The 26022-nt window shown below is 40.9% G+C and overlaps 1 protein-coding gene across 9 annotated transcripts in view; it reads right to left on the bottom strand.

The window, feature by feature from the left end:
• The window catches only part of mecom (MDS1 and EVI1 complex locus), a 494327-nt gene that overhangs the window by 79752 nt on the left and 388553 nt on the right, over window positions 1-26022 (bottom strand). For 8 of the 9 annotated variants that reach the window (XM_061919015.1, XM_061919013.1, XM_061919014.1 and 5 more), the window contains one exon: window positions 11817-11951. In XM_061919015.1, the coding sequence (XP_061774999.1) occupies window positions 11817-11951 (135 nt within the window). Of the gene's footprint in view, window positions 1-11816; window positions 11952-13046; window positions 13469-26022 lie in introns of those variants that run through there. The other variant, XM_061919020.1, reaches the window with a different exon arrangement.

Here is a 26022-nt window from a genome sequence, read left to right as displayed (position 1 = left end):
ACTACTAAGTGACTTTCGTTGCTCAAATCGAAATGATAATTCTCTGCGTGATAGCAATAAATAGCCACCAGCTTGACATTTTGCAGTTCCACACGACTTCCATCGAAAATACTCTACCGCCGATCTTTCCTTCTTTCGGACCTGTATTTTCCCCGATACATTCTTGGTAGTAGCGTCATGTTTGTAGCCCAATCCAAGATCATTTCTTCATAGTGTCAGCTATTTAACATCAGCATAGCCATTAGAGACGTAATATTTGTGCCAATATTACAGCGGACATCATGTCAGTATGACTCTATATTCGCGAGTCATAATGGGAACGGTGGTCTTCTTCTGGCCCAAAAAAAATAAAAAATACAGCTTTGGTCCACTGGCGCCGCCAAAATCAACCAAAACTGAAAGTTCTTAAGTGGGGCTTTAAGTTCCTAAATCAGGTTCCGCTGTAGTTCATTTATACCGAGACAGGCCATTAAGAACGTTAATGACTGAGAAGATTTGATCTACTGTGTTCATTCTCCGCATTCTTGCCGACCCTTCCGGATTTTCCGGGAGACTCCTGAAATTCAGCGCCTCTCCCGAAAACCTCACGGGACGAATTTTCTCCTGAAAATCTGCCGAAATTCAAGCGCCCCCCAACATTGAGTCAGACCTGACATTGAGTCAGACCTGACTCAATGTTGTGACCCTCTTAAACAGGACAATACTGCCATCTACTGTACATAGAATAGAATGTAAATATATTCTACATTTAAGTGCAGTCAAGGAACATGCATTAGGGAGTCTGTTGTTCTGAAGCCTGCAGTAAACAGACGTAACTTCATCACGTCGCCTGGTTATTGAATCCAACCCAATATATTACACCGTCGACGGGCAAAATGAAGAAATACGCTTGCAAGTTCCAGAATGATTGGAAACAAGAATTTCAGTTTATCCAGGAGAGTTCGAAGGGGAAGGGGTATGTTGCCTGTAAATTTTGTAGAACAGACTTCTCCATTGAACACGGCGGCCGAACGGATATTCAGCCATGAACGGTCAACGAAGCACAAAGCGTCCGCAGCGCAGCATCGTTCACAACCCAGTATTTTGGGCCACCTCGCAAAATGGAGACCCGATGGTGTATCTTATGCTGAGACAAAGACGGCTATGCTGATAGCTGGAAGCAACATCACGTCCTCATTTGCGGATGTCTGCAACAAATCCGTGAAGGTTGTTCCCGGATTCGGAGATCGCTCACCAATACGCAAATGGCAGAACAAAAGTTACTCAATTAGTGAAAGGTAACTGTTGTTGTTTTTTTTTTTGTAACAAGCAAGCACAGTACTGTTAGTAGAACAACTGTGTTTTTATTACTGTGTATTTGATAGGTGCCGTTGGATTGAATTTGAACTATTTATTTTATTTATATAATAAAATAAATATACATATGGCTACAATTCACTGAAAATCAAGTTTTTCATACTCTATATATATATATATATATATATATATGAAATACTCCATCCATCTCCATCCATCCATTTTCTTCCGCTTATCCGGGGTCGCGGGGGCAACAGCCTAAGCAGGGAAACCCAGACTTCCCTCTCCCCAGCCACTTCGTCTAGCTCTTCCCGGGGGATCCCGAGGCGTTCCCAGGCCACCCGGGAGACATAGTCTTCCCAACGTGTCCTGGGTCTTCCCCGTGGCCTCCTACCGGTTGGACGTGCCCTAAACATCTCCCTAGGGAGGCGTTCGGGTGGCATCCTGACCAGATGCCCGAACCACCGCATCTGGCTCCTCTCGATGTGAAGGAGCAGCGGCTTTACTTTGAGTTCCTCCCGGATGGCAGAGCTTCTTACCCTATCTCTAAGGGAGAGCCCCGCCACACGGCGGAGGGAACTCATTTCGGCCGCTTGTACCCGTGATCTTATCCTTTCGGTCATGACCCAAAGCTCATGACCATAGGTGAGGATGGGAATGTAGATCGACCGGTAAATTGAGAGCTTTGCCTTCCGGCTCAGCTCCTTCTTTACCACAATGGATCGGTACAACGTCCGCATTATTGAAGACACCGCACCAAATACTCGGGTTGGTGAATTATACGCCATCCCTCTTAACCACGCCCCCAAACACGCCCCCCCCCCCCCCCCCCCCCCCCCATCTCCCGAAATCGGAGGTCTCAAGGTTGGCAAGTATGATTCTCTGACACATTCAGCGTTATTATGTTGGATTTCATCCATTTAACTGATCCTAATATCACGGCTGAGGATGCAAATCTCCATAAAGATGTTTTGTTACCTGATTCAGGCAAATGCCGTTGCAGTAAATGGAAATTGTGCAACAAGAAAAGTTTCTCCGACCAGACAAAACAAGCTATTTTCCCCCTCTCTCCTTACTCATTCCTTCCTCACTCACACGCTCGCCCTCCTGAGATTGCTCATAAAGTTTTATGGTAAACAGAACTGGGTCAGGAATAAGAAAACCGAGGCCAGCTTTACTTTCACACCGGCAGGTCTGAATCGGCGCTTGTGAGTGAGCCGTAATGACCAACACACCTGGAAATTGCTGAGCTTGTATGACGCTGTCGTCGTATAAATCCCGGCGGCAAATTATCTGCGTTAAAGGCACTGCGGTGGATCTGGTTTTAAATCCACTTCTTAGAGGAGATTTAGCAGCGAGTGGGAGTTCTGGGGAGCTCACTCAGGTCTAATCTGGTGCTGTGGTTTTCTACCTGAAAGAATCAGAACTTTTCTGTGGTTCTAAAAAAAAACCTATTGGCGATTTTCTAGGGGTGTCCTGATCCAATATTGATCCCATATCAGCAAAAAACAAATACATGAAAAAAAAAAAATGTATTGTAATAAATCAGCTTGCATCTAAAATCTCGGATTCTAGCAGTCCTGCAACATAGCTGGAAAGCCGGTTAAAATGTAAATGTTCTCCAATAAACACACAATTGATTCTATTTTAGTCGTTATTTACAAAATTTAGAGAGGTTCGATAATGGCTTTTTTACCAATATATTCCGATATTGTCCAACTCTTAATTCCCGATACCGATATCAACTGATACCGATATATACAGTAATGGAATAAACACATTCTTATGCCTAATTTTGTTGTGATGCCCCGCTGGATGCATTACACATTATAACAAGGTTTTCCAAAATAAATCAACTCAATTTATGGAAGAAAAAGGCCAACATGGCACTGCCATATTTATTATTGAAGTCACAAAGTGCATTATTTTTTTTTAACATGCCTCAAAACGGCATTGTAGAGGACATTTTGTTTCAGCACCGATCCAAGCTATAAGTCGTCTGATTTCATCGCATAATTACACAGTATTCTGGACGTCTGTGCTGCTGAGTCTTTTGCAATTTGTTCAATGAATAATGGAGACATCAAAGAAAAAGCTGTAGGTGGGAAGCGGTGTATTGCGGCCACCTTTAGCATTACAAACACAGCCAGTGTTTCATCGTTTACATTCCCGAAAGATGATGGTGAAGCTTTACTATTGAACAGAGCGGTCAAGCGAACACGGTTGGATTTGACCAGACACACAAAGTACAGTGTATTATGCAGCGATCATTTCGAAAGATCGTGTTTCGAAGAGGGTCCCTTGCGAAGGGCAGAGATGGGCATCCCTACCACCCGTTGACTGGTGCTGAAGAAAGGTGCGGGGCCGACCTTCAGGTTGTACAGGTACGACCATAAAATCTCACTAAAACACTAGTAAGACAATAAGCAGATAAGGGATTTTCCAGAATTATCCTAATAAATGTGTCTAATAACTTATGAATCGCTCCCACTGTATAGTGTTTTTTTGTTTTTTTTGTAGTCCTTCACTCTCACTTTCCTCATCCATGAATCTTTCATCCTCGCTCAAATTAATGGGGAAATCGTCGCTTTCTTGGTCCGAATCGCTCTCGCTTCTGGTGGCCATGATTGTAAACAATGTTCAGATGTGAGGAGCTCCACAACCCGTGACGTCACGCGCATATTGTCTTCTACTTCCGGTAAAGGCAAGGCTTTTTTATTAGCGACCAAAAGTTGCGAACTTTATCGTCGATGTTCTCTACTAAATCCTTTCAGCAAAAATATGTCAATATCGCGAAATGATCAAGTATGACACGTAAAATGGACCCGTTTAAATAAGAAAATCTCTTTTCCGTAGGCCTTTAAATCTAATGTTAGTGATTCCAAACAATAGAAGGTTTGTGCTGATATCGACATGGGCCATTACTCAAGTGAAAAAGTTGTATCACTACACCTCTACTATTTACCATTAAAGGCCTACTGAAATGAGATTTTCTTATTTAAAAGGGGATAGCAGGTCCATTCTATGTGTCATACTTGATCATTTCGCGATATTGGCATATTTTTGCTGAAAGGATTTAGTAGAGAACATCGACAATAAAGTCCGCAACTTTCGGTCGCTTACAGAAAAGCCCTGCCTTTACCAGAAGTCGCAGACGATGACGTCACATGTTGATGGCTCCTCACATATTCACATTGTTTTTAATGGGAGCCTCCAACAAAAAGATCTATTCGGACCTAGAAAACGACAAATTCCCCATTAATTTGAGCGAGCATGAAAGATTTGTGTTTGACGATATTGATAGCGACGGATTAGAAAAAAAAAAAAAAACGCGATTGCATTGGGATGGATTCAGATGTTTTTAGACACATTTACTAGGATAATTCTGGGATATCCCTTATATTTCTATTGTGTTGCTAGTGTTTTAGTGAGTTTAACAGTACCTGATAGTCGGAGGTGTCTTGACGCCAATGTCTCAGGGAAGTCGACGGTAGCTTTATGGACGACACAAGCTCAGCTGATCTCCGGTAAAAAGCGACTTTTTACCAAAATTTTCTCACCGAAACCTGCTGGTTGACATTCGGTCGGGATCCATGTTCGCTTGACGGCTGTGATCCATAGTAAAGTTTCACCTCCGGGAATTTTAAACAAGGAATCACTGTGTGTTTTTGGGGTTAAAGGCTAAAGCTTCCCAACTCCATCTTTCTACATTGAGTTCTCCATTATTATTATTATAAATTGCAAAAGATTCCGCAACACAGCTGTTTAAAAAACTGTGTAAATATGCGATGAAAAGAGACGACTTTTAGCTGTGTGTGTGCTCAGCGCTAATATTTCCTAAAAGCCCGTGACGTCACGCGTACACGTCATCATTACGCGACATTGGTGGAGCATAATATATATATACACTTTTTTTCAATTTTATTTTATTCATTTATTTATTTATTTTATTTATTTATTTTTATTTTTTTTACAATTGTTTTTAACATGGCTGTGCAGCACTTTGGAAACGTTATTGTTGTTTAAATGTGCTATATAAATAAAGTGGATTGGATTGGATTGATTTTCAAGAAGAAACACCCGGGAAATTTAAAATTGCAATTTAGTAAACTAAAAAGGCCGTATTGGCATGTGTTGCAATGTTAATATTTCATCATTGATGTATAAACTATCAGACTGCGTGGTGGGTAGTCGTGGATATCTTGCACGGATGCTCAAAGGCCGCGGCAGCCCGCACTTTTCCCGCTCACAAGTATCAAATACGTGGGTGCTGATAAAAATCCCAGACAAAACCCCATCCACACAGTAGCAAAAAAAACCTGACGAGGGGCCTTTGCAAGACCACCCCACATTTAAGTCTATTCATTTTGAGCATATACAGACAAGCATTGTGAGCCGCCTACAGTGTGTTTTCAAAAACACCAATGTCGGCCCCCGGAAGGCTTAAAGACGGCGCTTTGTGCCGCGCCGTGACAGTGTGTAATAGTTAACAATCGCCTCATCACGGCCATGTCCGAGACCTGTCGGAGTCTTACACAGGCACCGGAGCAGAACCACGGTGTTGACAGCGAGTCACACCTCGCACACACACAGCTCTCACTGCTTGTTTGTCCGCCTGTCGCTGAGAACAGAGGAGTAGGCCAAGTGATTCCAGACACCTTGTGTCTTTGAACGCAACACGAGGCGGACTTCTTTTAGGAAGTTGTGATTGAGGAGCTGTTGATTTGTTCCTTCGAGGTTTTATCTTGTTAGACCACAGTCAGTTGGTATCAGTACCAAGGGTGAATTCTTTCTTCATTGACCCATGATCAACGTTTGCACACAGAACTTTGTGGAGGTAATGACAGCCATGGAGATGAAATGCGCCTTTTTTCCACATGAGGGGTCATGCCGTGGAATGCTACACACATGTATCAGGTAGAGTTTAGTCTGCCGTCCCTTTTCTATGAAACACACTGCTGGGTTAACGAGGTGAACGGACCCCCATGCCTATAAAACGAAAATCCCTTTTTTTCCAGATGAGGGGTCATGCTGCGGAATGCTACATTCTTGTATCAGGTAAAGTTTAGTCTGCCATCCTGCACACCACCATCCCCTTCCGTTGAAGATATAGGGGGATTAGAAAGGTGAAAAATTAGAGAGACGAGTGGACCACAACATCCATGAAAAAAAAAGAAGCTTTTTTAATATGAGGGGTCATGCCGTGGAATTCTACACGTGTGTCAGGTTGGATTTAATCTGATGTCCCCTTTTATGTTATATATGGTGGGATTAGAATAGTGAACGGATCCCCATTCGCATGAAAAAAAAAAAAATCAAATTTTCTCACATGAGGGGTCATGCCACGGAATGCTACATTCTTGTATCAGGTAAAGTTTAGTCTGCCATCCTACACACTACCATCCCCTTCCATTGAAGATATAGGGGAATTAGAAAAGTGAACAATTAGAGAGACGAGTGGACCACAACGTCCATAAAAAAAAAAGAAGCTTTTTTCATATGAGGGGTCATGCCGTGGAATGCTACACACGTGTGTCAGGTTGGATTTAGTCTGATGTCCCCTTTTATGAAATATATGGCGGGATTAGAATAGTTGACGGATCCCCATGGGCATGAAAAAAATAAATAAAATTTCTCACATGAGGGGTCATGCCGCGGAATTCTTGTATGAGGTAACGTTTAGTCTACCATCCAGCCCACTACCATCCTCTTCTATTGAAGATATAGCGGGATTAGAAAGGTCAACGAACCCCCATGCCCATGAAAAAAAAATCCACACTTTTTTTTAATGAGGGGTCATGCCTCGGAATTAATAAATATATTTCACATGCATGTCAGATAAAGTAAAAAATGTTGTCTGCTGCCCACTTCTATGAAATATATGGTGGGATTAGAGCGGTGAATGTATCCCCATTCCTATTAAAAAACAAAAATCTAAACGTTTTAACATGAGGGGTCATGCCGCGAAATATTCCACACGCATGTCAGATAAAGTTAAATCTGCAATCTCCTTTATGAAAGATATAGTGTGGGATGGCTTCACGGTGGCAGAGGGGTTAGTGTGTCTGCCTCACAATACGAAGTTCCTGCAGTCCTGGGTTCAAATCCAGGCTCGGGATCTTTCTGTGTGGAGTTTGCATGTTCTCCCCGTGAATGCGTGGGTTCCCTCCGGGTACTCCGGCTTCCTCCCACTTCCAAAGACATGCACCTGGGGATAGGTTGATTGGCAACACTAAATTGGCCCAAGTGTGTGAATGTGAGTGTGAATGTTGTCTGTCTATCTGTGTTGGCCCTGCGATGAGGTGGCGACTTGTCCAGGGTGTACCCTGCCTTCCGCCCGATTGTAGCTGGGATTGGCGCCAGCGCCCCCCGCGACCACTAAAGGGAATAAGCGGTAGAAAATGGATGGGATGGATAGTGTTGGATTAGAGAGATGACTGGACCACCATGTCCATGGAAAAAAGAAAAAAAAAGCTCTTTTCATATGAGGGGTCATGCCGCGGAATGCTACACACGTGTGTCAGGTAAAATTTAGTCTGCTGTCCCCTTTTATGAAATACATGGTGGGATTAGAATAGTGAACGGATCCCCAATCGCATGAAAAAAAAGATCCACTTTTCTCACATGAGGGGTCATGCCGCGGAATGCTACATTCTTGTATCAGGTAAAGTTTAGTCTGCCATCGTGCACACTACCATCCCTTTCCATTGAGATATAGGGAGATTAGAAAGGTGAACAATTAGAGAGACGAGTGGACCACAACGTCCATGAAAAAAAAGAAGCTTTTTTCATATGAGGGGTCATGCCGGGGAATGCTACACATGTGTGTCAGGTTAGATTTAGTCTGACGTCCCCTTTTATGAAATATATGGCGGTACTAGAATAGTGAACAGATCCCCATTGGCATGAAAAAAAATCCACTTTTCTCACATGAGGGGTAATGCCGCGGAATGCTACATTCTTGTATGAGGTAAACTTTAGTCTGCTGTCCAGCCCACCACTAGAGAGACGAATGGACCACCATGTCCATTAAAAAAAAGACGTTTTTTGCATATGAGGGGTCATGCCGCGGAATGCTACACACGTGTATCAGGGAAAACTTTGTCTGCTGCCCACTTCTATGAAATATATGGTGGGATTAGAGCAGTTAACGTATCCCCATTCCCATTAAAAAACAAAAATCTAAACGTTTTAACATGAGGGGTCATGCCGCGAAAATATTCCACACGCATGTCAGATAAAGTCTGCGATCTCCTTTATGAAAGATATTGTGTTGGATTAGAGAGAATAATGGACCACCACGTCCATGGAAAAAAGAAAAAAAAAGCTCTTTCCATATGAGGGGTCATGCCGCGGAATGCTGCTCACATGTAAAATGTAGTCTGCTATATGGTGGGATTAGAAAAGGGAGGGGATCCCCATTTGCATGAAAAAATAAATCCACTTTTCTCACATGAGGGGTCGTGCCGCGGAATGCTACACTCTTGTATCAGGTAAAGTTTAGCCTGCCGTCCAGCACACCACCACCATCCCCTTCTATTGAAAATATAGCGGGATTAGAAAGGTCAACGAACCCCCATGCCCATGAAAAAAAAATTCACACTTTTTTCTCATGAGGGGTCATGCCGCAAAATATTCCACATGCATGTCAGATAAAGTCAAGTCTGCCGTCTCCTATATGAAATATATAGTGTTGGATTAGAGAGACGAATGGACTGCCATGTCCATTAGAAAAAATAAACTTTTTTTTTTTAATATGAGGGGTCATGCCGCGGAATGCTACACACGTGTGTCAGGTAACATTTTGTCTGATGTCCCCTTCTATGAAATTTATGGTGCGATTAATAAACTTTTTCCCATCCGCATGGGAAAAAAATCCAGCTTTTTCACATGAGGGGTCATGCCGCGGAATGCTACACACTTGTATCAGGTAACATTTAGTCTTCCATCCAGCACCCCACCATCACCTTCTATGGAAGATATAGTGATATTAGAAAGGTGAATGAACCCCATGACCATGAAAAAAATCACACTTTTTTTCTCATGAGGGGTCGTGCCGCGGAATATTCCACACCCGTGTCAGGTAAAATGAAGTGTAGTGTTGCCCTTTATAAAATTTATGGCAGGAATAGAGCAGTGTACATATCCCCATTCACATGAATTTTTTTTTTTCATGAGGGGCCATGCCGCGGAATACTTCACCCATGTGGTAGGTGTCGATATGTCTTATGGAAAACATAACTGGATTAGAGTGGTGACAGACCCCCAGGTCCATTAAAAAATCTGCTTCTTTCCACATGAGGGGTCTTGCCGCGAAATAATCCACATGCATATGAGGTAAAATTGCGTCTGCCATCCCCTTTTATGAAAGACATATCGGGATTAGAGTGGTGAAAGACCCCCCAGGTCCATTAAAAAGCCATCTTTTTCATATGAGGGGTCATGCTGCGGAATATTACACAAGCAGGTCAGATGAAGTTTAGTCTGCCATCTCCTTTTATGAAAGGCATAGCGAGATTATAGAAATGAACAGACCCCCATGTCCATAAAAAAACAGCTTTTTTTCTAATATGAGGAGTCATGCCGTGCAATACCCCATGCGAGTGTCAAGCAAAGTTTTGTCTCCCATCCCCTTCTATGAAAGACATAGCGGGATTAGCGAGGCGAACAGGCCTTGGTGCACATGAAAAAAATAAAAAAATCCCCTTTTCTGACATGAGGGGTCATGCCGCGGAATAGTACACACTTGTGTCAGGTAAAGTTTATTCTGCCGTCCAGCACCCCACCATTACCTTCTATGTAATATATTACCCTATTAGAAAGGTGAATGAACCCCCATGACCATGAAAAAAAAATCCACACTTTTTTTCTCATGAGGGGTCATGCCGAGGAATATTCCACACCTGTGTCAGGTAAAATTATTTCTGCTGACCCCTTCTATAAAATGTATGGCGGGATTAGAGCAGTGTACGTATCACCATTTACATTGAAAAACTAATATTTTTTTTAACATGAGGGGTCATGCCGCGGAATACCCCACCCACATGTTAGGTAAAGTTTTGTCTGACATCCCCTTTTATGTAAGACATATCGGGCATACAAATGTGACACACCCCCACGTCCATTAAAAAAATCTGCTTTTTTCACATGAGGGGTCTTGCCGCGGAAGAATCCACACGCATGTAAGTTAAAATTTCATCTGCCTTTCGCTTTTATGAAAGACATATCAGGATTGGAGTGGTGACAGACGCCCAGGTCCCTTAGAAAAATCTGCTTTTTTCATATGAGGCCTGGGTGCACATATGAAAAAAAACAAACCCCTTTTTTCACATGAGGGGTCATGTCGCGGAATGCCAAACACTTGTATCAGATAAAGTTTAGTCTGCCGTCCAGCACCCCTCCATCACTTTCTATGGAATATATAGCGGAATTAGAAAGTTGAATGAACCATGACCATGAAAAAAAAATTCACACTTTTTTTCTCATGAGGGGTCATGCCACGAAATATTCTACACCTGTGTCAGGTAAAATTTAGTCTGCTGTCCCCTTCTATAAAATGTATGGCGGGATTAGAGCGGTGTATGTATCCCCCTTCACATTAAAAAAATATTATTTTTTTTAACACGAGGGGTCATGCCGCGGAATACCCCACCCCCATATTAGGTAGAGTTTCGTCTGCCGTCCCCTTATATGAAAGACATATCGGGATTAGCAAGGTGACAGACCCCCAGGTCCATTAAAAAAATATGCTTTTTTCACATGAGGGGTCTTGCCGCGGAATAATCCACACGCATGTGAGGTAAAATTTCGTCTGCCATCCGCTTTTATGAACGACAAATCGGTATTTGAGTGGTGACTGACCCTCAGGTCCCTTTAAAAAATCAGCTTTTTTCATATGAGGCCTCGGTGCACATATATATATATATATATATATATATATATATATATATATATATATATATATATATATATGAAAAAAAAAATCCCCCTTTTTCACATGAGGGGTCATGCCGCGGAATGCTCCAGACGCGTGACGGGTAAAGTTTAGTCTGGCGTCGCCCTTCTAAGAAAGACAGGTGAAGGGGCCCCCATGCCATGCCCCGGCCAGGTGAGCGGCCAAAGACTGTGACATTCCCGACATCTCTAAGAGTTTACGTCGCCAGCGTGACAAGAGTGTAAGTGTGGGGGAACATCATCTGGACGGGGCCCGCCTCTGATCCTGCCCTGTGGTCCCCGCGCGGCAGAAGCCGGCATACAATTACAGAATGAAAACACACGCTGATAACGTGGAGTGTCTGCAGCACGCCGCATTGTGTGTGTGCGAGAGAAGTGAGAGCAGGGTGGGCCGCTATCGGACTTGGATCACAACAACACCTTTTAGGACAACAGCGGCAGACGGGACAGAGAGGAGGAAACACGGCAAGGTCCTCGTGGCGTGTTTGCACTTGATGGAAAGTCACGGCAACTGAAATTTCCCATCTCATCGTAGAATTCAGTTGATGTTTTTGTGAGTTCCGTACCTGATCATCTATCTGGCACGAGGTCAGGTTATGCTGCCGGGCGGCGGAGGCGAACTGGATGTACTTCAGCCAGCTCCCGACGTCTGGCTTGACGGCATCCACGCAAAATTTCACATGGCCTGACCCGTCCAAGATCTGCGGGAGACATAAGCAAAGAGATATCAAGACTAGGTGATGAGTATCAGGTCATGTCACTGAACCGTCCACCTTATACCTCCCACTGAGGAATAACACCCAAACAACAACATTGGGCAATTTTGCAGGTTAAATAATACATTTGCTCATAGGAAACAGTGTAAAAAATATATTTTAATACACAAATTAAACATGATGCGACACAAATCATTTTTAACATGTATATAATTTAATTTTCCTAAAGGAAATCTCCTGAAGGAATCAATAAAGTACTATCCAGCACAAATTAAACATGATGCGATACAAATAATTTTAATATGTATACACTTTTATTTTCCTGAGGGAACTCTCCTAAAGGAATCAATAAAGTATCTATCTATTTATCTATACATACAAACATACAGAATCAGAATCAGCTTTATTGTCATTACGCAGGGTATCGAGATTGAGGCCATTCCATACAGTGCATGCAAGAAAACAATGTGTAAATATATAAAAATATTAAAAAATAAATTTAAAAAAATATAGAAGTGCAAAGAAAGGTGTGGAAGAGAACAGTGTACACTCTATACTCTATGAGGACATTGTCATAATTATGTCAAAACAAATAAATGGCTAATTTGAATTGAGAAATGTTCATTTATTGCTTTATCTAGATATTAAAAAATGATTAAAAAATATTTATTTTTAAATGTTTTTTTACAGTGAAGGACGAATGAATTAATAAAAAACAATAAAAAAAGCTAACATTTTTCAATGCCTCAATAAGAAAGTGAAGGACACATTAAAATGAAGTATTTGATTCAAACAATCGAATTGTGAAATGATTTTTTTTTTTTTTTTTTTTAGCGTTCCACTCTTTTTGTGTGTGAATTAAATTAACACATTGTAGACATTTTTAACATCGTTGCAATAATAGTAACGAAAATAAAGGTACAAAATGACTAATTATTAAGCCGGAGTGAATCATTTTGTTAGACTCGACGAAAACATAAATAAACAATTAACACACAGTCTTGATTCGTCGTCACCGCGATAATTTAGCGAAGGCTTTAAAAAAAAATTATAAAATAAAATAAACATTTTTTTTCTTACCGTGCGCCGCAAGCCTCTGGGGACACGCGAAAGTGCGCAAAAGTGGTGGGAACTCCGCGTATAAAAAAACAAAAAAAAACTTGGAATGTTTTTTAAAAAAACAAAAAAAAAGACTCCTTCTTGCGTGGTCCGAGTGAGTTGCAAAAGATCAAATAAATAATACGAAATAAGTTTAAGAGCCTCCTGGAAGCGGCGGGACCGCGCCTCACGCACCGCGTCGTCGCTCAACTCCTATCCTGTCATCGCCGGCGTTGCGTTCACGGACACATCCCGCGCGGGACTTGGGGCTTGCGTGCTGTCCTCTCTCCTCGCTTCGCGGAAGACGCTCGGCGAATCCCCCCGGCGGGTTGCATCAACTCGCTTTGCAACTTTTCCTCCGCGCGCTCCTCTCTTGTTGTCACCCCCTCCTGTCTGCACGCACCCGCAGGTGTCCCGCACAGACACACACACACCCTCCTCCTCCTCCGCCGCCCCCTCCTCCTCCTCTTCTTCTCAGGATGTATCAATTAAATGACAGTAATGGTGATGTTTGGACGACCCCCCCCCACACACACACACACAAACCCCCTCCTCCGCATGTTTTGGTTGCACGCGTGATTTTACGCATACGCGACTGCAGTCCATTCCCCCCCGACGGAAACGACTCCTCTCCGCAATAAAACGTTGGAGTGACGGGGGTTGGAGAGGTTGAAGGGGGTCAGAGAGGGGTCAAGAAGGGGCTTCTAAAGAGATGAAGTAGGCCAGCACACTTTAATGAAGCATCAAAGCGGGCTATTCTTCTTTAAACCATCTTTTTTTTCCATTGACCCCAGTTTTTTTTTTTTTTTTTTAGGAATATCTTCAAAAAGGGAATTTATTTCATATAGTCCAGGGGTGTCCAAACTTTTTCCACTGAGGGCCGCGCACTAAAAAAAAATCAAAGCAAGCGGGGCCATTTTCATATTTTTTTATTTTTAAAAACAATGCAATATATATATATATATATATATATATATATATATATATATATAAATTGGCCCTAGTGTGTGAATGTGAGTGTGAATGTTGTTCGTCTATCTATGTTGGGCCCTGCGATGAGGTGGCGACTTGTCCAGGGTGTACACCGCCTTCCGCCCGATAGTAGCTGAGAAAGGCGCCAGCGCCCCCCGCGAACTCAAAAGGGAATAAGCGGTAGAAAATGGATGGATATATATGTATATATATATATATATATATATATATATCCATCCATTCACTTTCTACCGCTTATTCCCTTTTGGGGTCGCTGGCGCCTATATATATATATATATATATATATATATATATATATATATATATATATTTAGGGCTCCACTCAGTTATGATCCTGGGGACCCCTAAGGGTTTAGGTAAAAAAAAAAAAAAAAAAAAAAAAAAAAAAAAAAATTGTCATTATTTAGTATTACTATTTTCATTATTATTCAAGTTTTCAATCTCTAGATCAGTGGTTCTCAACCTTTTTTCAGTGATGTACCCCCTGTGAACCTTTTTTTTAATTCAAGTACCCTCTAATCTGAGCAAAGCATTTTTGGTTGAAAAAAAGAGATAAAAAAGTAAATTACAGCACTATGTTATCAGTTTCTGATTTATTAAATTGTATAACAGTGCAAAATACTGCTCAAATATTGGAATATTTGGAAAAATATATATAAAAACTTGGTGAAAAATAAACAAGTGATTCTGTTATAAATAAAGATTTTTACACATAGAAGTAATCATCAACTTAAAGTACCCTCTTCAGGGATTGTAATAGAGATCCATCTGGATTCATGAACTTAATTCTAAACATTTCTTCACAAAAAAAAAAGAAGAAATCTTTAACATGAATATTTATGGGAAATGTTCACAAAAAATCTACCTGTCAACTGTGAATATTGCATTTTTGCATTTCTTTTCACAGTTTATGAACTTATATTCATATTTTGGCGAATGAAGCATTATTCAATACATATATTTATAAAGGATTTTTGATTTGTTGCTATTTTTAGAATATTTATGAAAAATCTCCCTTACCCTTTGGCATTCCCTTTAAGAACCCCCATTTGAGAACCACTGCTCTAGATCAATATTAGGGGGAAAAAAAGGAAAAAACACAAAATATGCAATATTTTCACCCCATAACTTCATTGGGTGGATAATTTGAGATTATATAATAATTGGAGCTTTAATTTTGGATTTGGATTTATTATTATGTTTTGGGCTATGACACTTAAAAACAAATCACACTAAAATAATTGGGGATCCAAAAGTGTCCTACTCATTAAAGTGTTCAAAAATAAATTATAATTTTATTTTACTGTTTCCTTTTAGCACATTAATCTCGAGATCAACTTCAGATATATCCGTAAATTTTTAGGTTTTATTGTTGTTTATGTTTTTTTGTTTGATTTAGACCCTTCTTTAAAAAAACAGCTCAATTTTTAATATGGCAAAACACAAAATATGCAACATTTTCCCCCAAAAACACCTCAAACTGGATCATTTAATGTGACGTAATTGAAGCCTTGAATAGGTCAATAATTCAAAATGACAATGATTTTGATTCATTATTATGTTTTTAAGAAAGAAACAGCCTGCATGGCAGCTTTGCGTTATGAAAGCAATGCAACATTTTCTTGTTACATTTCACCTGTTTGCGCTTTTACACCACTTTTTATGTTTTTTATTTTTTTCAATTGTTAAAGAATGACCTGCGGGCCGCAAATGGCCCCCGGGCCACACTTTGGACGCCCCTGGTATAGTCAACTCATTAAATGTATTCAGAGTGAACTATTTCAAACATGTTTTATTTCGTCATCATTTTGCTGATTAATATTGCTCACATGTCACGGGGTCGATTCCTATATGAGTCTCGAGGATTCGATTCAGAATCGATTCTCGATCCAAGCAGTGTCTTGCGATGCATTATTTGGAATAAAATGATAAGAGAAGAGGTTACAAAAGCTAATAATTTATATGTATGTATATATATATATATATATATATATATATATATATATATATATATATATATATATATATATATATATATATATATATATATATATATATAATTTATAATTTCTAAATATAAATTTTTTTCAGCACCATGCATCTCACAAATTTAAAATATTGTTAAGACGTTAATCAATAAAAAAAGTCTTCAAATTGGTCTTTTAGTCTAAATTAAACTCTGAAATCACCTCTGCACCCAATTGTTTATGAGTATAAACTGTTTACAAAGTGTCTATCTAAAGAAGTGAACCATACAAGAAATCACAATTAGATTTGTTTCCAACTCTCGGGTTGACCACTCGATTTCGAATCTATTTTTGATTTAAACTAATTTTTGCATTATGATATTTGGTATAAAAAAAGATCATAAAACCTTTTCAAAGCTCCCCGAAGCTGCCGGTGTATAAAAAACTCTTAAAGATTAATTGTTAAAATAAAACTATTGATGAAATATTTACATATGTGTGTGTTTGTGTGTGTGTGTGCGCGCGTGTGTGTGTGTGTGTGCGTGTGTGCATCTATCTATCTATCCATATATACAAAACAAAAATTGATTAAAAAAAAATATATATATATCAATACCGAATCAGAATAAATAAGAATTGCGATTCAGATGTGAATCGATTTTTTTCCAGCACCCCTAAAGCTCAAACATTTCTAAAACAGGCAACGGTGTTAATATTAATAAAGAATAACTAAACATAAATTAATCTGAGTCTGAATTCGACTCCTTTAATCACTTTTTGCATCATATTATTTTTTATTATCCTTTTTCTTCACAAAAGAGGCTATAATAGGAACAACATGACACTCCTGCAAAGTGCAGTCTGGGGGCCTTTTTTTGCACTACAGTTCCTTTTCTTTTTTGGCCCTCTGCACGTTTTAAAAATGGACTTCATTAATAATAAGCAACATATATTATTGCACTCATCTGCCTCATCACCCGGTGCACAAAACAAAAACAGCACACGTGTCAAAGAGGGCCTCCTGCGTCTTATATTTTCTCTCCCAAAAAGTTAGCAACCTCAAGAAAATAAAAATCCTTCCAAAAAGCGATGTCCTTACGTGCGAGCATAAAAGTACAAACGTTGTCAGCGAGCAGAGTTTATTAGGCAGCTCATAAAGCGCAGGAGGGCTGCAGATGATGATGGATAACGCCTCAACTCTCTGACATTGACCTTCCATCTGCAGATAATAGCCATTGTTTTGCCAAATCGTGGAGCAAATGTGCAGGAAGGACAGGGGAGGGAAAAAAAAAATGTGTATATAAGGCATGAGGACCCCGCCACCGATTCCCGTCGTTTTGTGCTCCCTGAGAACCCAGCATAGACCCTGGTCAACCCGCTCATTGATTTCCTGCCTCCTCCCCGACTTGGCCATTGTTGGAAGCCTTTTTTAATTTAGCCATAAATTGGGGAAAGCTCAAACCGAATGAGCTGTTCTATTTTCTCCCTGTCAGGATGAGGGATTTGCTGTATGACGCATTGTATATTAAATAAAAGTAATCTGAGCGGGCCTTTTGCAGGGGAGAAGATGCACACACCACTGAACCAAACATGTCTGCCACTTTAGGACGAGATGCAGTTCTCTTCTCGGCCAGGAGATGGCGTGCTGCACTGAAGTCACTTGGTGTGTTTGAGGGGATAACAGCATTTCTTTCTTTCTTTTTTTTTTTTATAATTTTTTTTTTACACACAATTGACTATAAAACTCAATGAAAATATCTTCGTATTGGTATTGCTAAGAGCAGCAGAGGATAAGTTGTTTTCTCTGCAAATTAAATCGGAATAAAACCCATTTTATGCAAAAAGGAGCGCTGTGTGTTGCCACAAAAAAGCTCCCAAATCTTCCCTGTACACACGCCGGAGACTCTGTTAAATGAGATTTATGATCTGTAATTCATATTTATTATAAAGACCGCTGTGATATGCAGATATTAGACGGATCAAGTTGTTATTGTATAGCGGACAAGCTGTTTATCAACACATGCACGCTGCAGGCTAAATTAATTTCATACCTGTTTAAGGAAAGTGTGCAGATAATGTTTAGGGTGGGGAAACACTTGAAAGGCGTGTTTACCTCAAGGCTTCTTGTTTGTTTTATAAAATGATAATCAGTCATTCACGACTGCGGGCAGGGGCCGAGCAACACATTAAAGGCCTACTGAAATGAGATTTTCTTATTTAAATGGGGATAGCAGGTCCATTCTATGTGTCGTACTTGATCATTTCGCGATATTGCCATATTTTTGCTGAAAGGATTTAGTAGAGAACATCGATGATAAAGTTCGCAACTTTTGGTCGCTAATAAAAAAAGCCTTGCCTGTACCGGAAGTAGCAGACAATGTGCGCGTGACGTCACGGGTTGTAGGGCTCCTCACATCCTCACATTGTTTATAATCATAGCCACCAGCAGCAAGAGCTATTCGGACCGAGAAAGCAACGATTAACCCATTAATTTGAGCGAGGATGAAAGATTCGTGGATGAGGAAAGTTAGAGTGAATCACAAAAAAAAAAAGAAAAGAAAAGGCAATGGCTCCAGGCGACGGCTCCAGGCGACGGCTCCAAGCGACGGCAGTGGGAGGGATTCAGATGTTATTAGACACATTTACTAGTATAATTCTGGAAAATCCCTTATCTGCTTATTGTGTTAATGGTGTTTTAGTGAGATTATACAGTCATACCTGAAAGTCGGATGGCTGCGGTGACTGCCAGTGTCTCTGAGAGAAGCCAATGGAGGAGCCAAGATCACAGCTGCCTTTTTGGTCGCATAATCCACTCAAGTCTCCGGTAAGAGCCGACTTAATATCACCATTTTCCCATCCAAAAACTTGCTGGTTGACGTAGAGAAACATGTTCGCTTGATGTGTTAAAGCTTCACAACAAACATAGAAACACCGGCTGTGTTTCGGTTGCTAAAGGCAGCTGCAATCCACCGCTTTCCACCAACAGCATTCTTCTTTGATGTCTCCATTATTAATTGAACAAATTGCAAAAGATTCAGCAACACAAATGTCCAAAATACTGTGTAATTCTGCGATAAAAACAGACTACTTTTAGCCGTGAGTGGTGCTGGGGGAACATGTCCGCTAAAACCGATAACGTCACGAGCACGCTTTAACATAAGCGTCATCATTCCACGACGTTTTCAACAGGAAATTTCAATTTAGTAAACAAAACTGGTCGTATTGGAATGTGTTGCAATGTTAATATTTCATCATTGATATATAAACTATCAGACTGCGTGGTCGGTAGTAGTGGGTTTCAGTAGGCCTTTAAAGGCCTTCATACACATGGTTTGTGAAGGCCCCCCCCAATCCCGTATTACATTGTCACGTATTAGTACAGAAAAAACGTGGTATGTTTACACCTGCTAAAAAAAATACTGCATGGATTTGGTTGGAACTCGCTTCTATTGAAACACAAAATAAATCGTTTTTTGACGTCTTAAAAATGGCATTGATATCCATCCATCCATCCATTTGGGGGGGGGGGGGGGGGGGGGTCGCTGGAGCCTATCTCAGTTGCATTCGGGGGGAATTGATGAATTGATTAACGTGGACTCCGACTTAAACAAGTTGAAAAAGTGTCACCATTTAGTGGTCAATTGTACGGAATATGTACTGTACTGTGCAATCTACTGATAAAAGTTTAAATCAATCAATCAATCAATCAATCAATCAATCAATCAATCAATCAATCAATCAATCAGTCAATCAAACAATCAATCAATCAGTTTCAAGGCGGTGTACACCCTGGACAAGTCGCCACCTCATCACAGGGCCATGGCATTGACATGTCTAGGACATATCTACAGTAGGGAAGGAATTGATACGGCCCCATTCCTTTAATGCAGTCTGCTGGAAACAACGGAAAGCGCCACTCTACGTTGCAGCTGGCGATGTGGTCAAAGTTGGAATGGCCACAAAACACATTCGAAGATATTCAACACTCGAACGTGAATAGTGCATCCCGCAATCCGTCACGTTACATGTGTCAGGTAAACCGAGATGAATGGATACCTACTGGAAACCCCCCTTAAATAATTACTTTTTGTCTTTGGGCTTTTTGCAGATGATGTGGTACGGATGGCTTCACCTGGCCACGATTTTCAGCTCTCACTGGATCGGTTTGCAGTCGACTCAATTGAGAATCAGCACCTCCGATTCCGAATCCATGGTTCTCGGCAGGAAAAGTGTGGAGTGCCGTCTCCGGGGCGTTGGGATTTTATCCCAAGTGGAAAAGTTCAAGTAACTCAAGGTCTCGTTCACGAGTGAGGGAAGAGTGGATCGTGAGATCGACAGGCGGATCGGTGCGGCGTCTACTGTGATGCGGACCTTGTATCGATCCGTCGTGGTGAAGGGGGAGCTGAGCCGGAAGGCAAAGCTCTCAATTAACCGGTCGATCTGCGCCCCTCCCCACCCTATCATGCACTTTGGGTTATGACTGAAAGGACAAGATCACGGGTATAAGCGGTTGAAATGCCAGATGATGTGGTTCAGGCCTCTGGTCAGGATGCTGCCCGAACGCCTCGTTGAGGAAGTGTTTAGGGCAAGTCCGACTGGTAGTAGGCCATGCGGAAGACCGAGGACACATTGGGGGGGACTATATCTCCCAGCCGGCCTGGGAACGTCTCGGAATCCCCTGAGAGGAGCTGGATGAACTGACTGTGGAGAGGGAAGTCTGGGGTTTTCTGCTTAGGCTGCTGCCCCCGCGACCCAACCAGAATATTAATTATCATATAATCATCATAAAATAAGTCACTATTCACCGAAATATGATTAAAAAAAAATCAAAGTGTATAGTAGAGATTGATTATCATCATACAAATCATAATAATGAACAATTAGTGTTATGATTATATTAACTGGGAATTAAAGGCCTACTTTAATATTCTTATTCAAACGGGGATAGCAGGTCCATTGTATGTGTCATACTTGAACATTTTGTGATATTGCCATATTTTTGCTGAAAGGCTTTCGTTGAGAACATCGACGATAAAGTTCGCAACTTTTGGTCGCTAATAAAAAAGCCTTGCCTTTACCGGAAGTCGCAGACGATGACATCACCGGTGTGAGGGCTCCTCACATCCTCACATTGTTTATAATGTGAGCCTCCAGCAGCAAGAGATATTCGGACTGAAAAAGCGACAATTTCTCCATTAATTTGAGCGAGGATGAAAGATTTGTGGATGAGGATAGTGGGAGTGAAGGGCTAGAAAAAAAAAAAAAAAAGGCGATTGCATTGGGAGCGATTCTGATTTTTTTAGACACATTTACTAGGATAATTCTGGGAAATCCCTTATCTTTCTATTGTGTTGCTAGAGTTTTAGTGAGTTAAATAGTACCTGATAGTCGGAGGGGTGTTTCCACGGGTGTGTTGACGCCATTCTCTGAGGGAAGTCACGGCAACTGCATGGACGGCGCAAGCTCTGCTGATCTCCGGTAAGAGGCGACTTTTTACCACAATTTTCTCACCGAAACCTGCCGGTTGACAACCATGTTCGCTTGACCGCTCTGATCCATAGTAAAGCTTCACCTCCGGGAATTTTAAACAAGGAAACACCGTGTGTTTGTGTGGCTAAAGGCTAAAAGCTTCCCACCTCCATCTTTCTACTTTGACTCCTCCATTATTAATTGAACAAATTGCAAAATATTCGGCAACACAGACGTCCAAAATACTGTGTAATTGCGCGATGAAAAGAGACGACTTTTAGCCGCAAGTGGTGCTGCGTCACAAACACGCGTCATCATTCTCGACGTTTTCAACAGGAAACTCCACGGGAAATTTAAAATTGTAATTTAGTGAACTAAAAAGTCCGTATTGGCATGTGTTGCAATGTTAATATTTCATCATTGATATATAAACTATCAGACTGCGTGGTCGGTAGTACTGGGTTTCAGTAGGCCTTTAAGCCTTCCCATTGTGACGCCTCTGTTTCCAACTTCCCCAGACGGTCTTTGAACACACCACAGTTTTGTGCAATGGGATGCATCCATTCATCCATCCATTTATTGTCTACCGTTTGTCCCTTAACATCAAATTTGTTTGTAACTTTCTCCTATATGCTGCCATAATATAGATTAATCATATTTGACTTTTTGTTCTACAATGTCGGTGCTGTGTGTGAATGATTAAAGGTGAGCTTGGAGTGAAGCATTCCAAGTCAGGTCTTCAGCGATTGACACGGAAGGAACCATCATTTTCATAGGGTTGTATGTAGTCTTAGACGTTCTTAATTTGATTCAAGCAATCTATATTTATTTTCAAACCTATATGTATATGTTTTTTTTCTTTACAACTTACTTATTTAAAAATCTTCAAACCTTAGAAAAGCCCATGGCCCCCGGCTCCACTCGGACACCCCTGCCTTTGTAAGCAATCTCTCTGTCAAATGACTTCATATTCGGATTGAACTGATGTGCAGCTTCATGGATGACAAGCTTTTATGCTTTTGATGCGGGTGATTTTGCTGCCGGGGGTCTGCGGGAGAAGTCACAATGGTAGAAAAAAAAGAGGTGGATTCCCGTGTGGGCTGCAAACTGACTGCAGCCAGCGCGCTCCGGGCTGCAGCCGAAGGCCACATGTCGACACGTCGAAGGCCCATGTGGTGCATTCCAGCATTGGAGAAGAAGAGACGGTTGATATTGAAGCCAAATCCACATGAAGTAGTTCCACTATTCAGGCTTTTTGTGGCCCTTTACAAGAATTTTGTTTGTGGTCCTATTTTGTTTTGTTTTTTTATGGTTACTCGTGTAACATGCTAGTGAGTATTGTAATGCATATATTACATTTTGTATCATAAATATTAAAATAGAATTAAATTAAATACATTTTTAATGTCATTGTTACAGTGAACAGATACAAAGAAAAACAAAACTGGAGCAGATCCCCTAAGGTGCATACGCAAGAATATAGTAATATAAATAGTAAAAAAGATAAATAAGAAGTTATCTATCTATCTATCTATCTATACATACTGTGTATATATATATATATATATATATATATATATATATATATATATATATATATATATATATATATCCATACATATGCATATATATACATATACACATACATACACATATATACACATATACATATGCATACATATATATATACATATATACATACATGTACATATATATGTATGTATATATATATGTATATATATATATATATATATCCATCCATCAATTTTCTACCGCTTATTCCCTTTTGGGGTCGCGGGGGGCGCTGGCGCCTATCTCATCTACAATCGGGCGGAAGGCGGGGTACACCCTGGACAAGTCGCCTCCTCATCACAGGGCCAACACAGATAGACAGACAACATTCACACTCACATTCATACACTAGGGCCAATTCAGTGTTGCCAATCAACCTATCCCCAGGTGCATGTCTTTGGAAGTGGGAGGAAGCCGGAGTACCCGGAGGGAACCCACGCATTCACGGGGAGAACATGCAAACTCGAGCCTGGATTTGAACCCAGGACTGCAGGACCTTCGTATTGTGAGGCAGACGCACTAACCCCTCTTCCACCGTGAAGCCTTACATATATATATATATATATATATATATATATATATATATGTACACACACATACATACGTACATACAAACATACATACATACTTACATACATACATACATACATACATACATACATACATATATCCAGAGAATAGTGCTCGATACCGTGGTAGAGCGCAATATGTGTATGTGTGGGAAAAATCCCAAGACATTATGGGTAATCCCTATGCTGCGTTTATAATGTGCCACAGAGCCAATACTCTCCAGAAATATGTTTGTTATTCTTATTTGGTGTGGGTTCACAGAGTGTGGCGCATATTAGTAAGAGTGTTAAAATTGTTTTATATCACAACCATTAGTGTCATCTGTATGGCTGTGGAGCAAGACCCCTAGTTTACACACAGTAAAAGCAAAAATAACGCCTCCACCATTTTGAAATAAACGGCAGGGAAAACGTAACTCATGATGTCACAAATTTGACCCGGCGGTAAAAGTAAGCATGCGCTTATTAATTTGGTGAGCGAGTTTTGCCTGGCAGCAATTCAAGGAAATACGGTATGTCGATGGAGAGTGGGTGTGATGTTCACATGTTGTCAATATTCAGTCTTTTATCGTTCATAGTTAATATTGTAAATCCCACATTCTTAATTTTCATGTACATTCTGGGTGTCTCTTTCAGTAAAAAATGTAAAATACCATTCCGTTTAAGGCGGTCTGTCATAACTTTTTTTGCATTCAATCAGACATTATTGTGAGGTTTTGTATTAGTGTTCCTAAAAATGGATATACAGGCCCCCAGACACAATTTTTTTCTCCAGATTTGGCACCGAGTCAAAATAATGGCCCAGGCCTGATATAGACTATCAGTATTTAGAAGCTATCAACTGAGCCACCACAAGAGTAAAATACAAAGCAATTAGCAATAAGACAGCGGCGGAGGAAATGAAAGAGGAAAATGTAAATAAAAAGTTTCCTCGGGCCTGGAAGTAGGCCTGTCGTGAGCAGCGTGTTAATCTCCACCTCAGTAATTTGGTTCTGCGGGAGAAGACAGAAGCCCTGCTGCTGTGCCCTGCACTTCATAAATCACTGCTTTATGTGGACAAGGTCAGCTCAGTCACCCCCCCACACGCCCCCTCCTAGCCCCCAGCCCACCTCCTTCCAATGGCCCCTCCGCCATGTTTACCCGGCCTCCCGGGGGCTCTCAGGAACAGACCAGCCCACTTCTAATTACTGTGGATTATTTTCATTTGCCGGGGGTCAGTCAGGCATTCCGGCAGAAAAGAGCGAGAGGGATGTTTTTTTTTTTTTCTTTCTTGACAATTCCTGCGGCCTAAGAAAAAAAACAAGCCTGGCGTGTTTGCTGAATTAGCGCCTGGGTATTTTTGGGCTCGCTCTGTTTGTTTTTTTTCTTTTGACAGCTTCACGTGCGATCTGTCCGTTTTTTTATCTTGACTTTTAACACCTCACTTTACTGTAAAGGAAGGGGTCAGAACTGTACGCTGTTTTCAGGGTGATATCGATCAATTAGTCAAGCAGTTTAGTCAAAGCATGTCAAAATTAAGACCTTCTAAATCAGTGGTCCCCAACCACCGGGCTCGATTGGTACCATGCCGCAGAATAATTTGTTATTAATTTTTATTATTATTTTTTTTTAGTTTTTTTTTTAGTTTTATTAAATCAACATAAAAAACACAAGATACACTTACAATTAGTGCACCAACCCAAAAAACCTCCCTTTTTCATGACAAAAAAAAAAAAAAAAAATTATATATATATATATATATATATATATATATATATATATATATATATATATACACACACACCCCTCAAGCTACAAAAAGGTTGGGGACCACTGATCTAAATCATCCACCCCTTTGGGGTCGCTGGTGCCTATCTCAGCTACAATCGGGCGGAAGGCGAGGTACACCCTGGACAAGTTGCCACCTCATCACAGGGCCAACACAGATAGACAGACAACATTCACAATCACACCTGGGCAAATTTAAGCTTTTCAATCTGGCCCGGCGGACATTCCCAAATACATTTTTTAGATCTTTAAAATGGAAAGTGTAGTTATACCAGTTACTATGGTAATCTAATTAGTTACTACCACCCGAACGCCTCCCTAGGGAGGTATTTCGGGCACGTCTGACCGGCAGGAGGCCACGGGGAAGACTCAGGACACATTGGGAAGACTATGTCTCCCGGCTGGCCTGGGAACGCCTCGGGAGAGGGAAGTCTGGGATTCTCTGCTTAGGCTGCTGCCCCCACGACCCCACCTCGGATAAGTGGAAGTAAATGGATGGATGGATGGTTACTATGATCATCTAATTAGTTACTATGGTAATGTACGTCACAGCAGCTCAGCCGAGGCACCAAGCTGTGTGGGCGGGAAGCGTTTTCACAGACGCAGAAGGAGATTTTCACA

Source organism: Nerophis ophidion, linkage group LG13, assembly GCF_033978795.1.
Source record: "Nerophis ophidion isolate RoL-2023_Sa linkage group LG13, RoL_Noph_v1.0, whole genome shotgun sequence".
NCBI classification, from domain to species: Eukaryota; Metazoa; Chordata; class Actinopteri; order Syngnathiformes; family Syngnathidae; genus Nerophis; species Nerophis ophidion.
The sequence above is the reverse complement of the archived record's forward strand: the minus strand, read 5'-3'. Positions and strand labels throughout refer to the sequence as shown.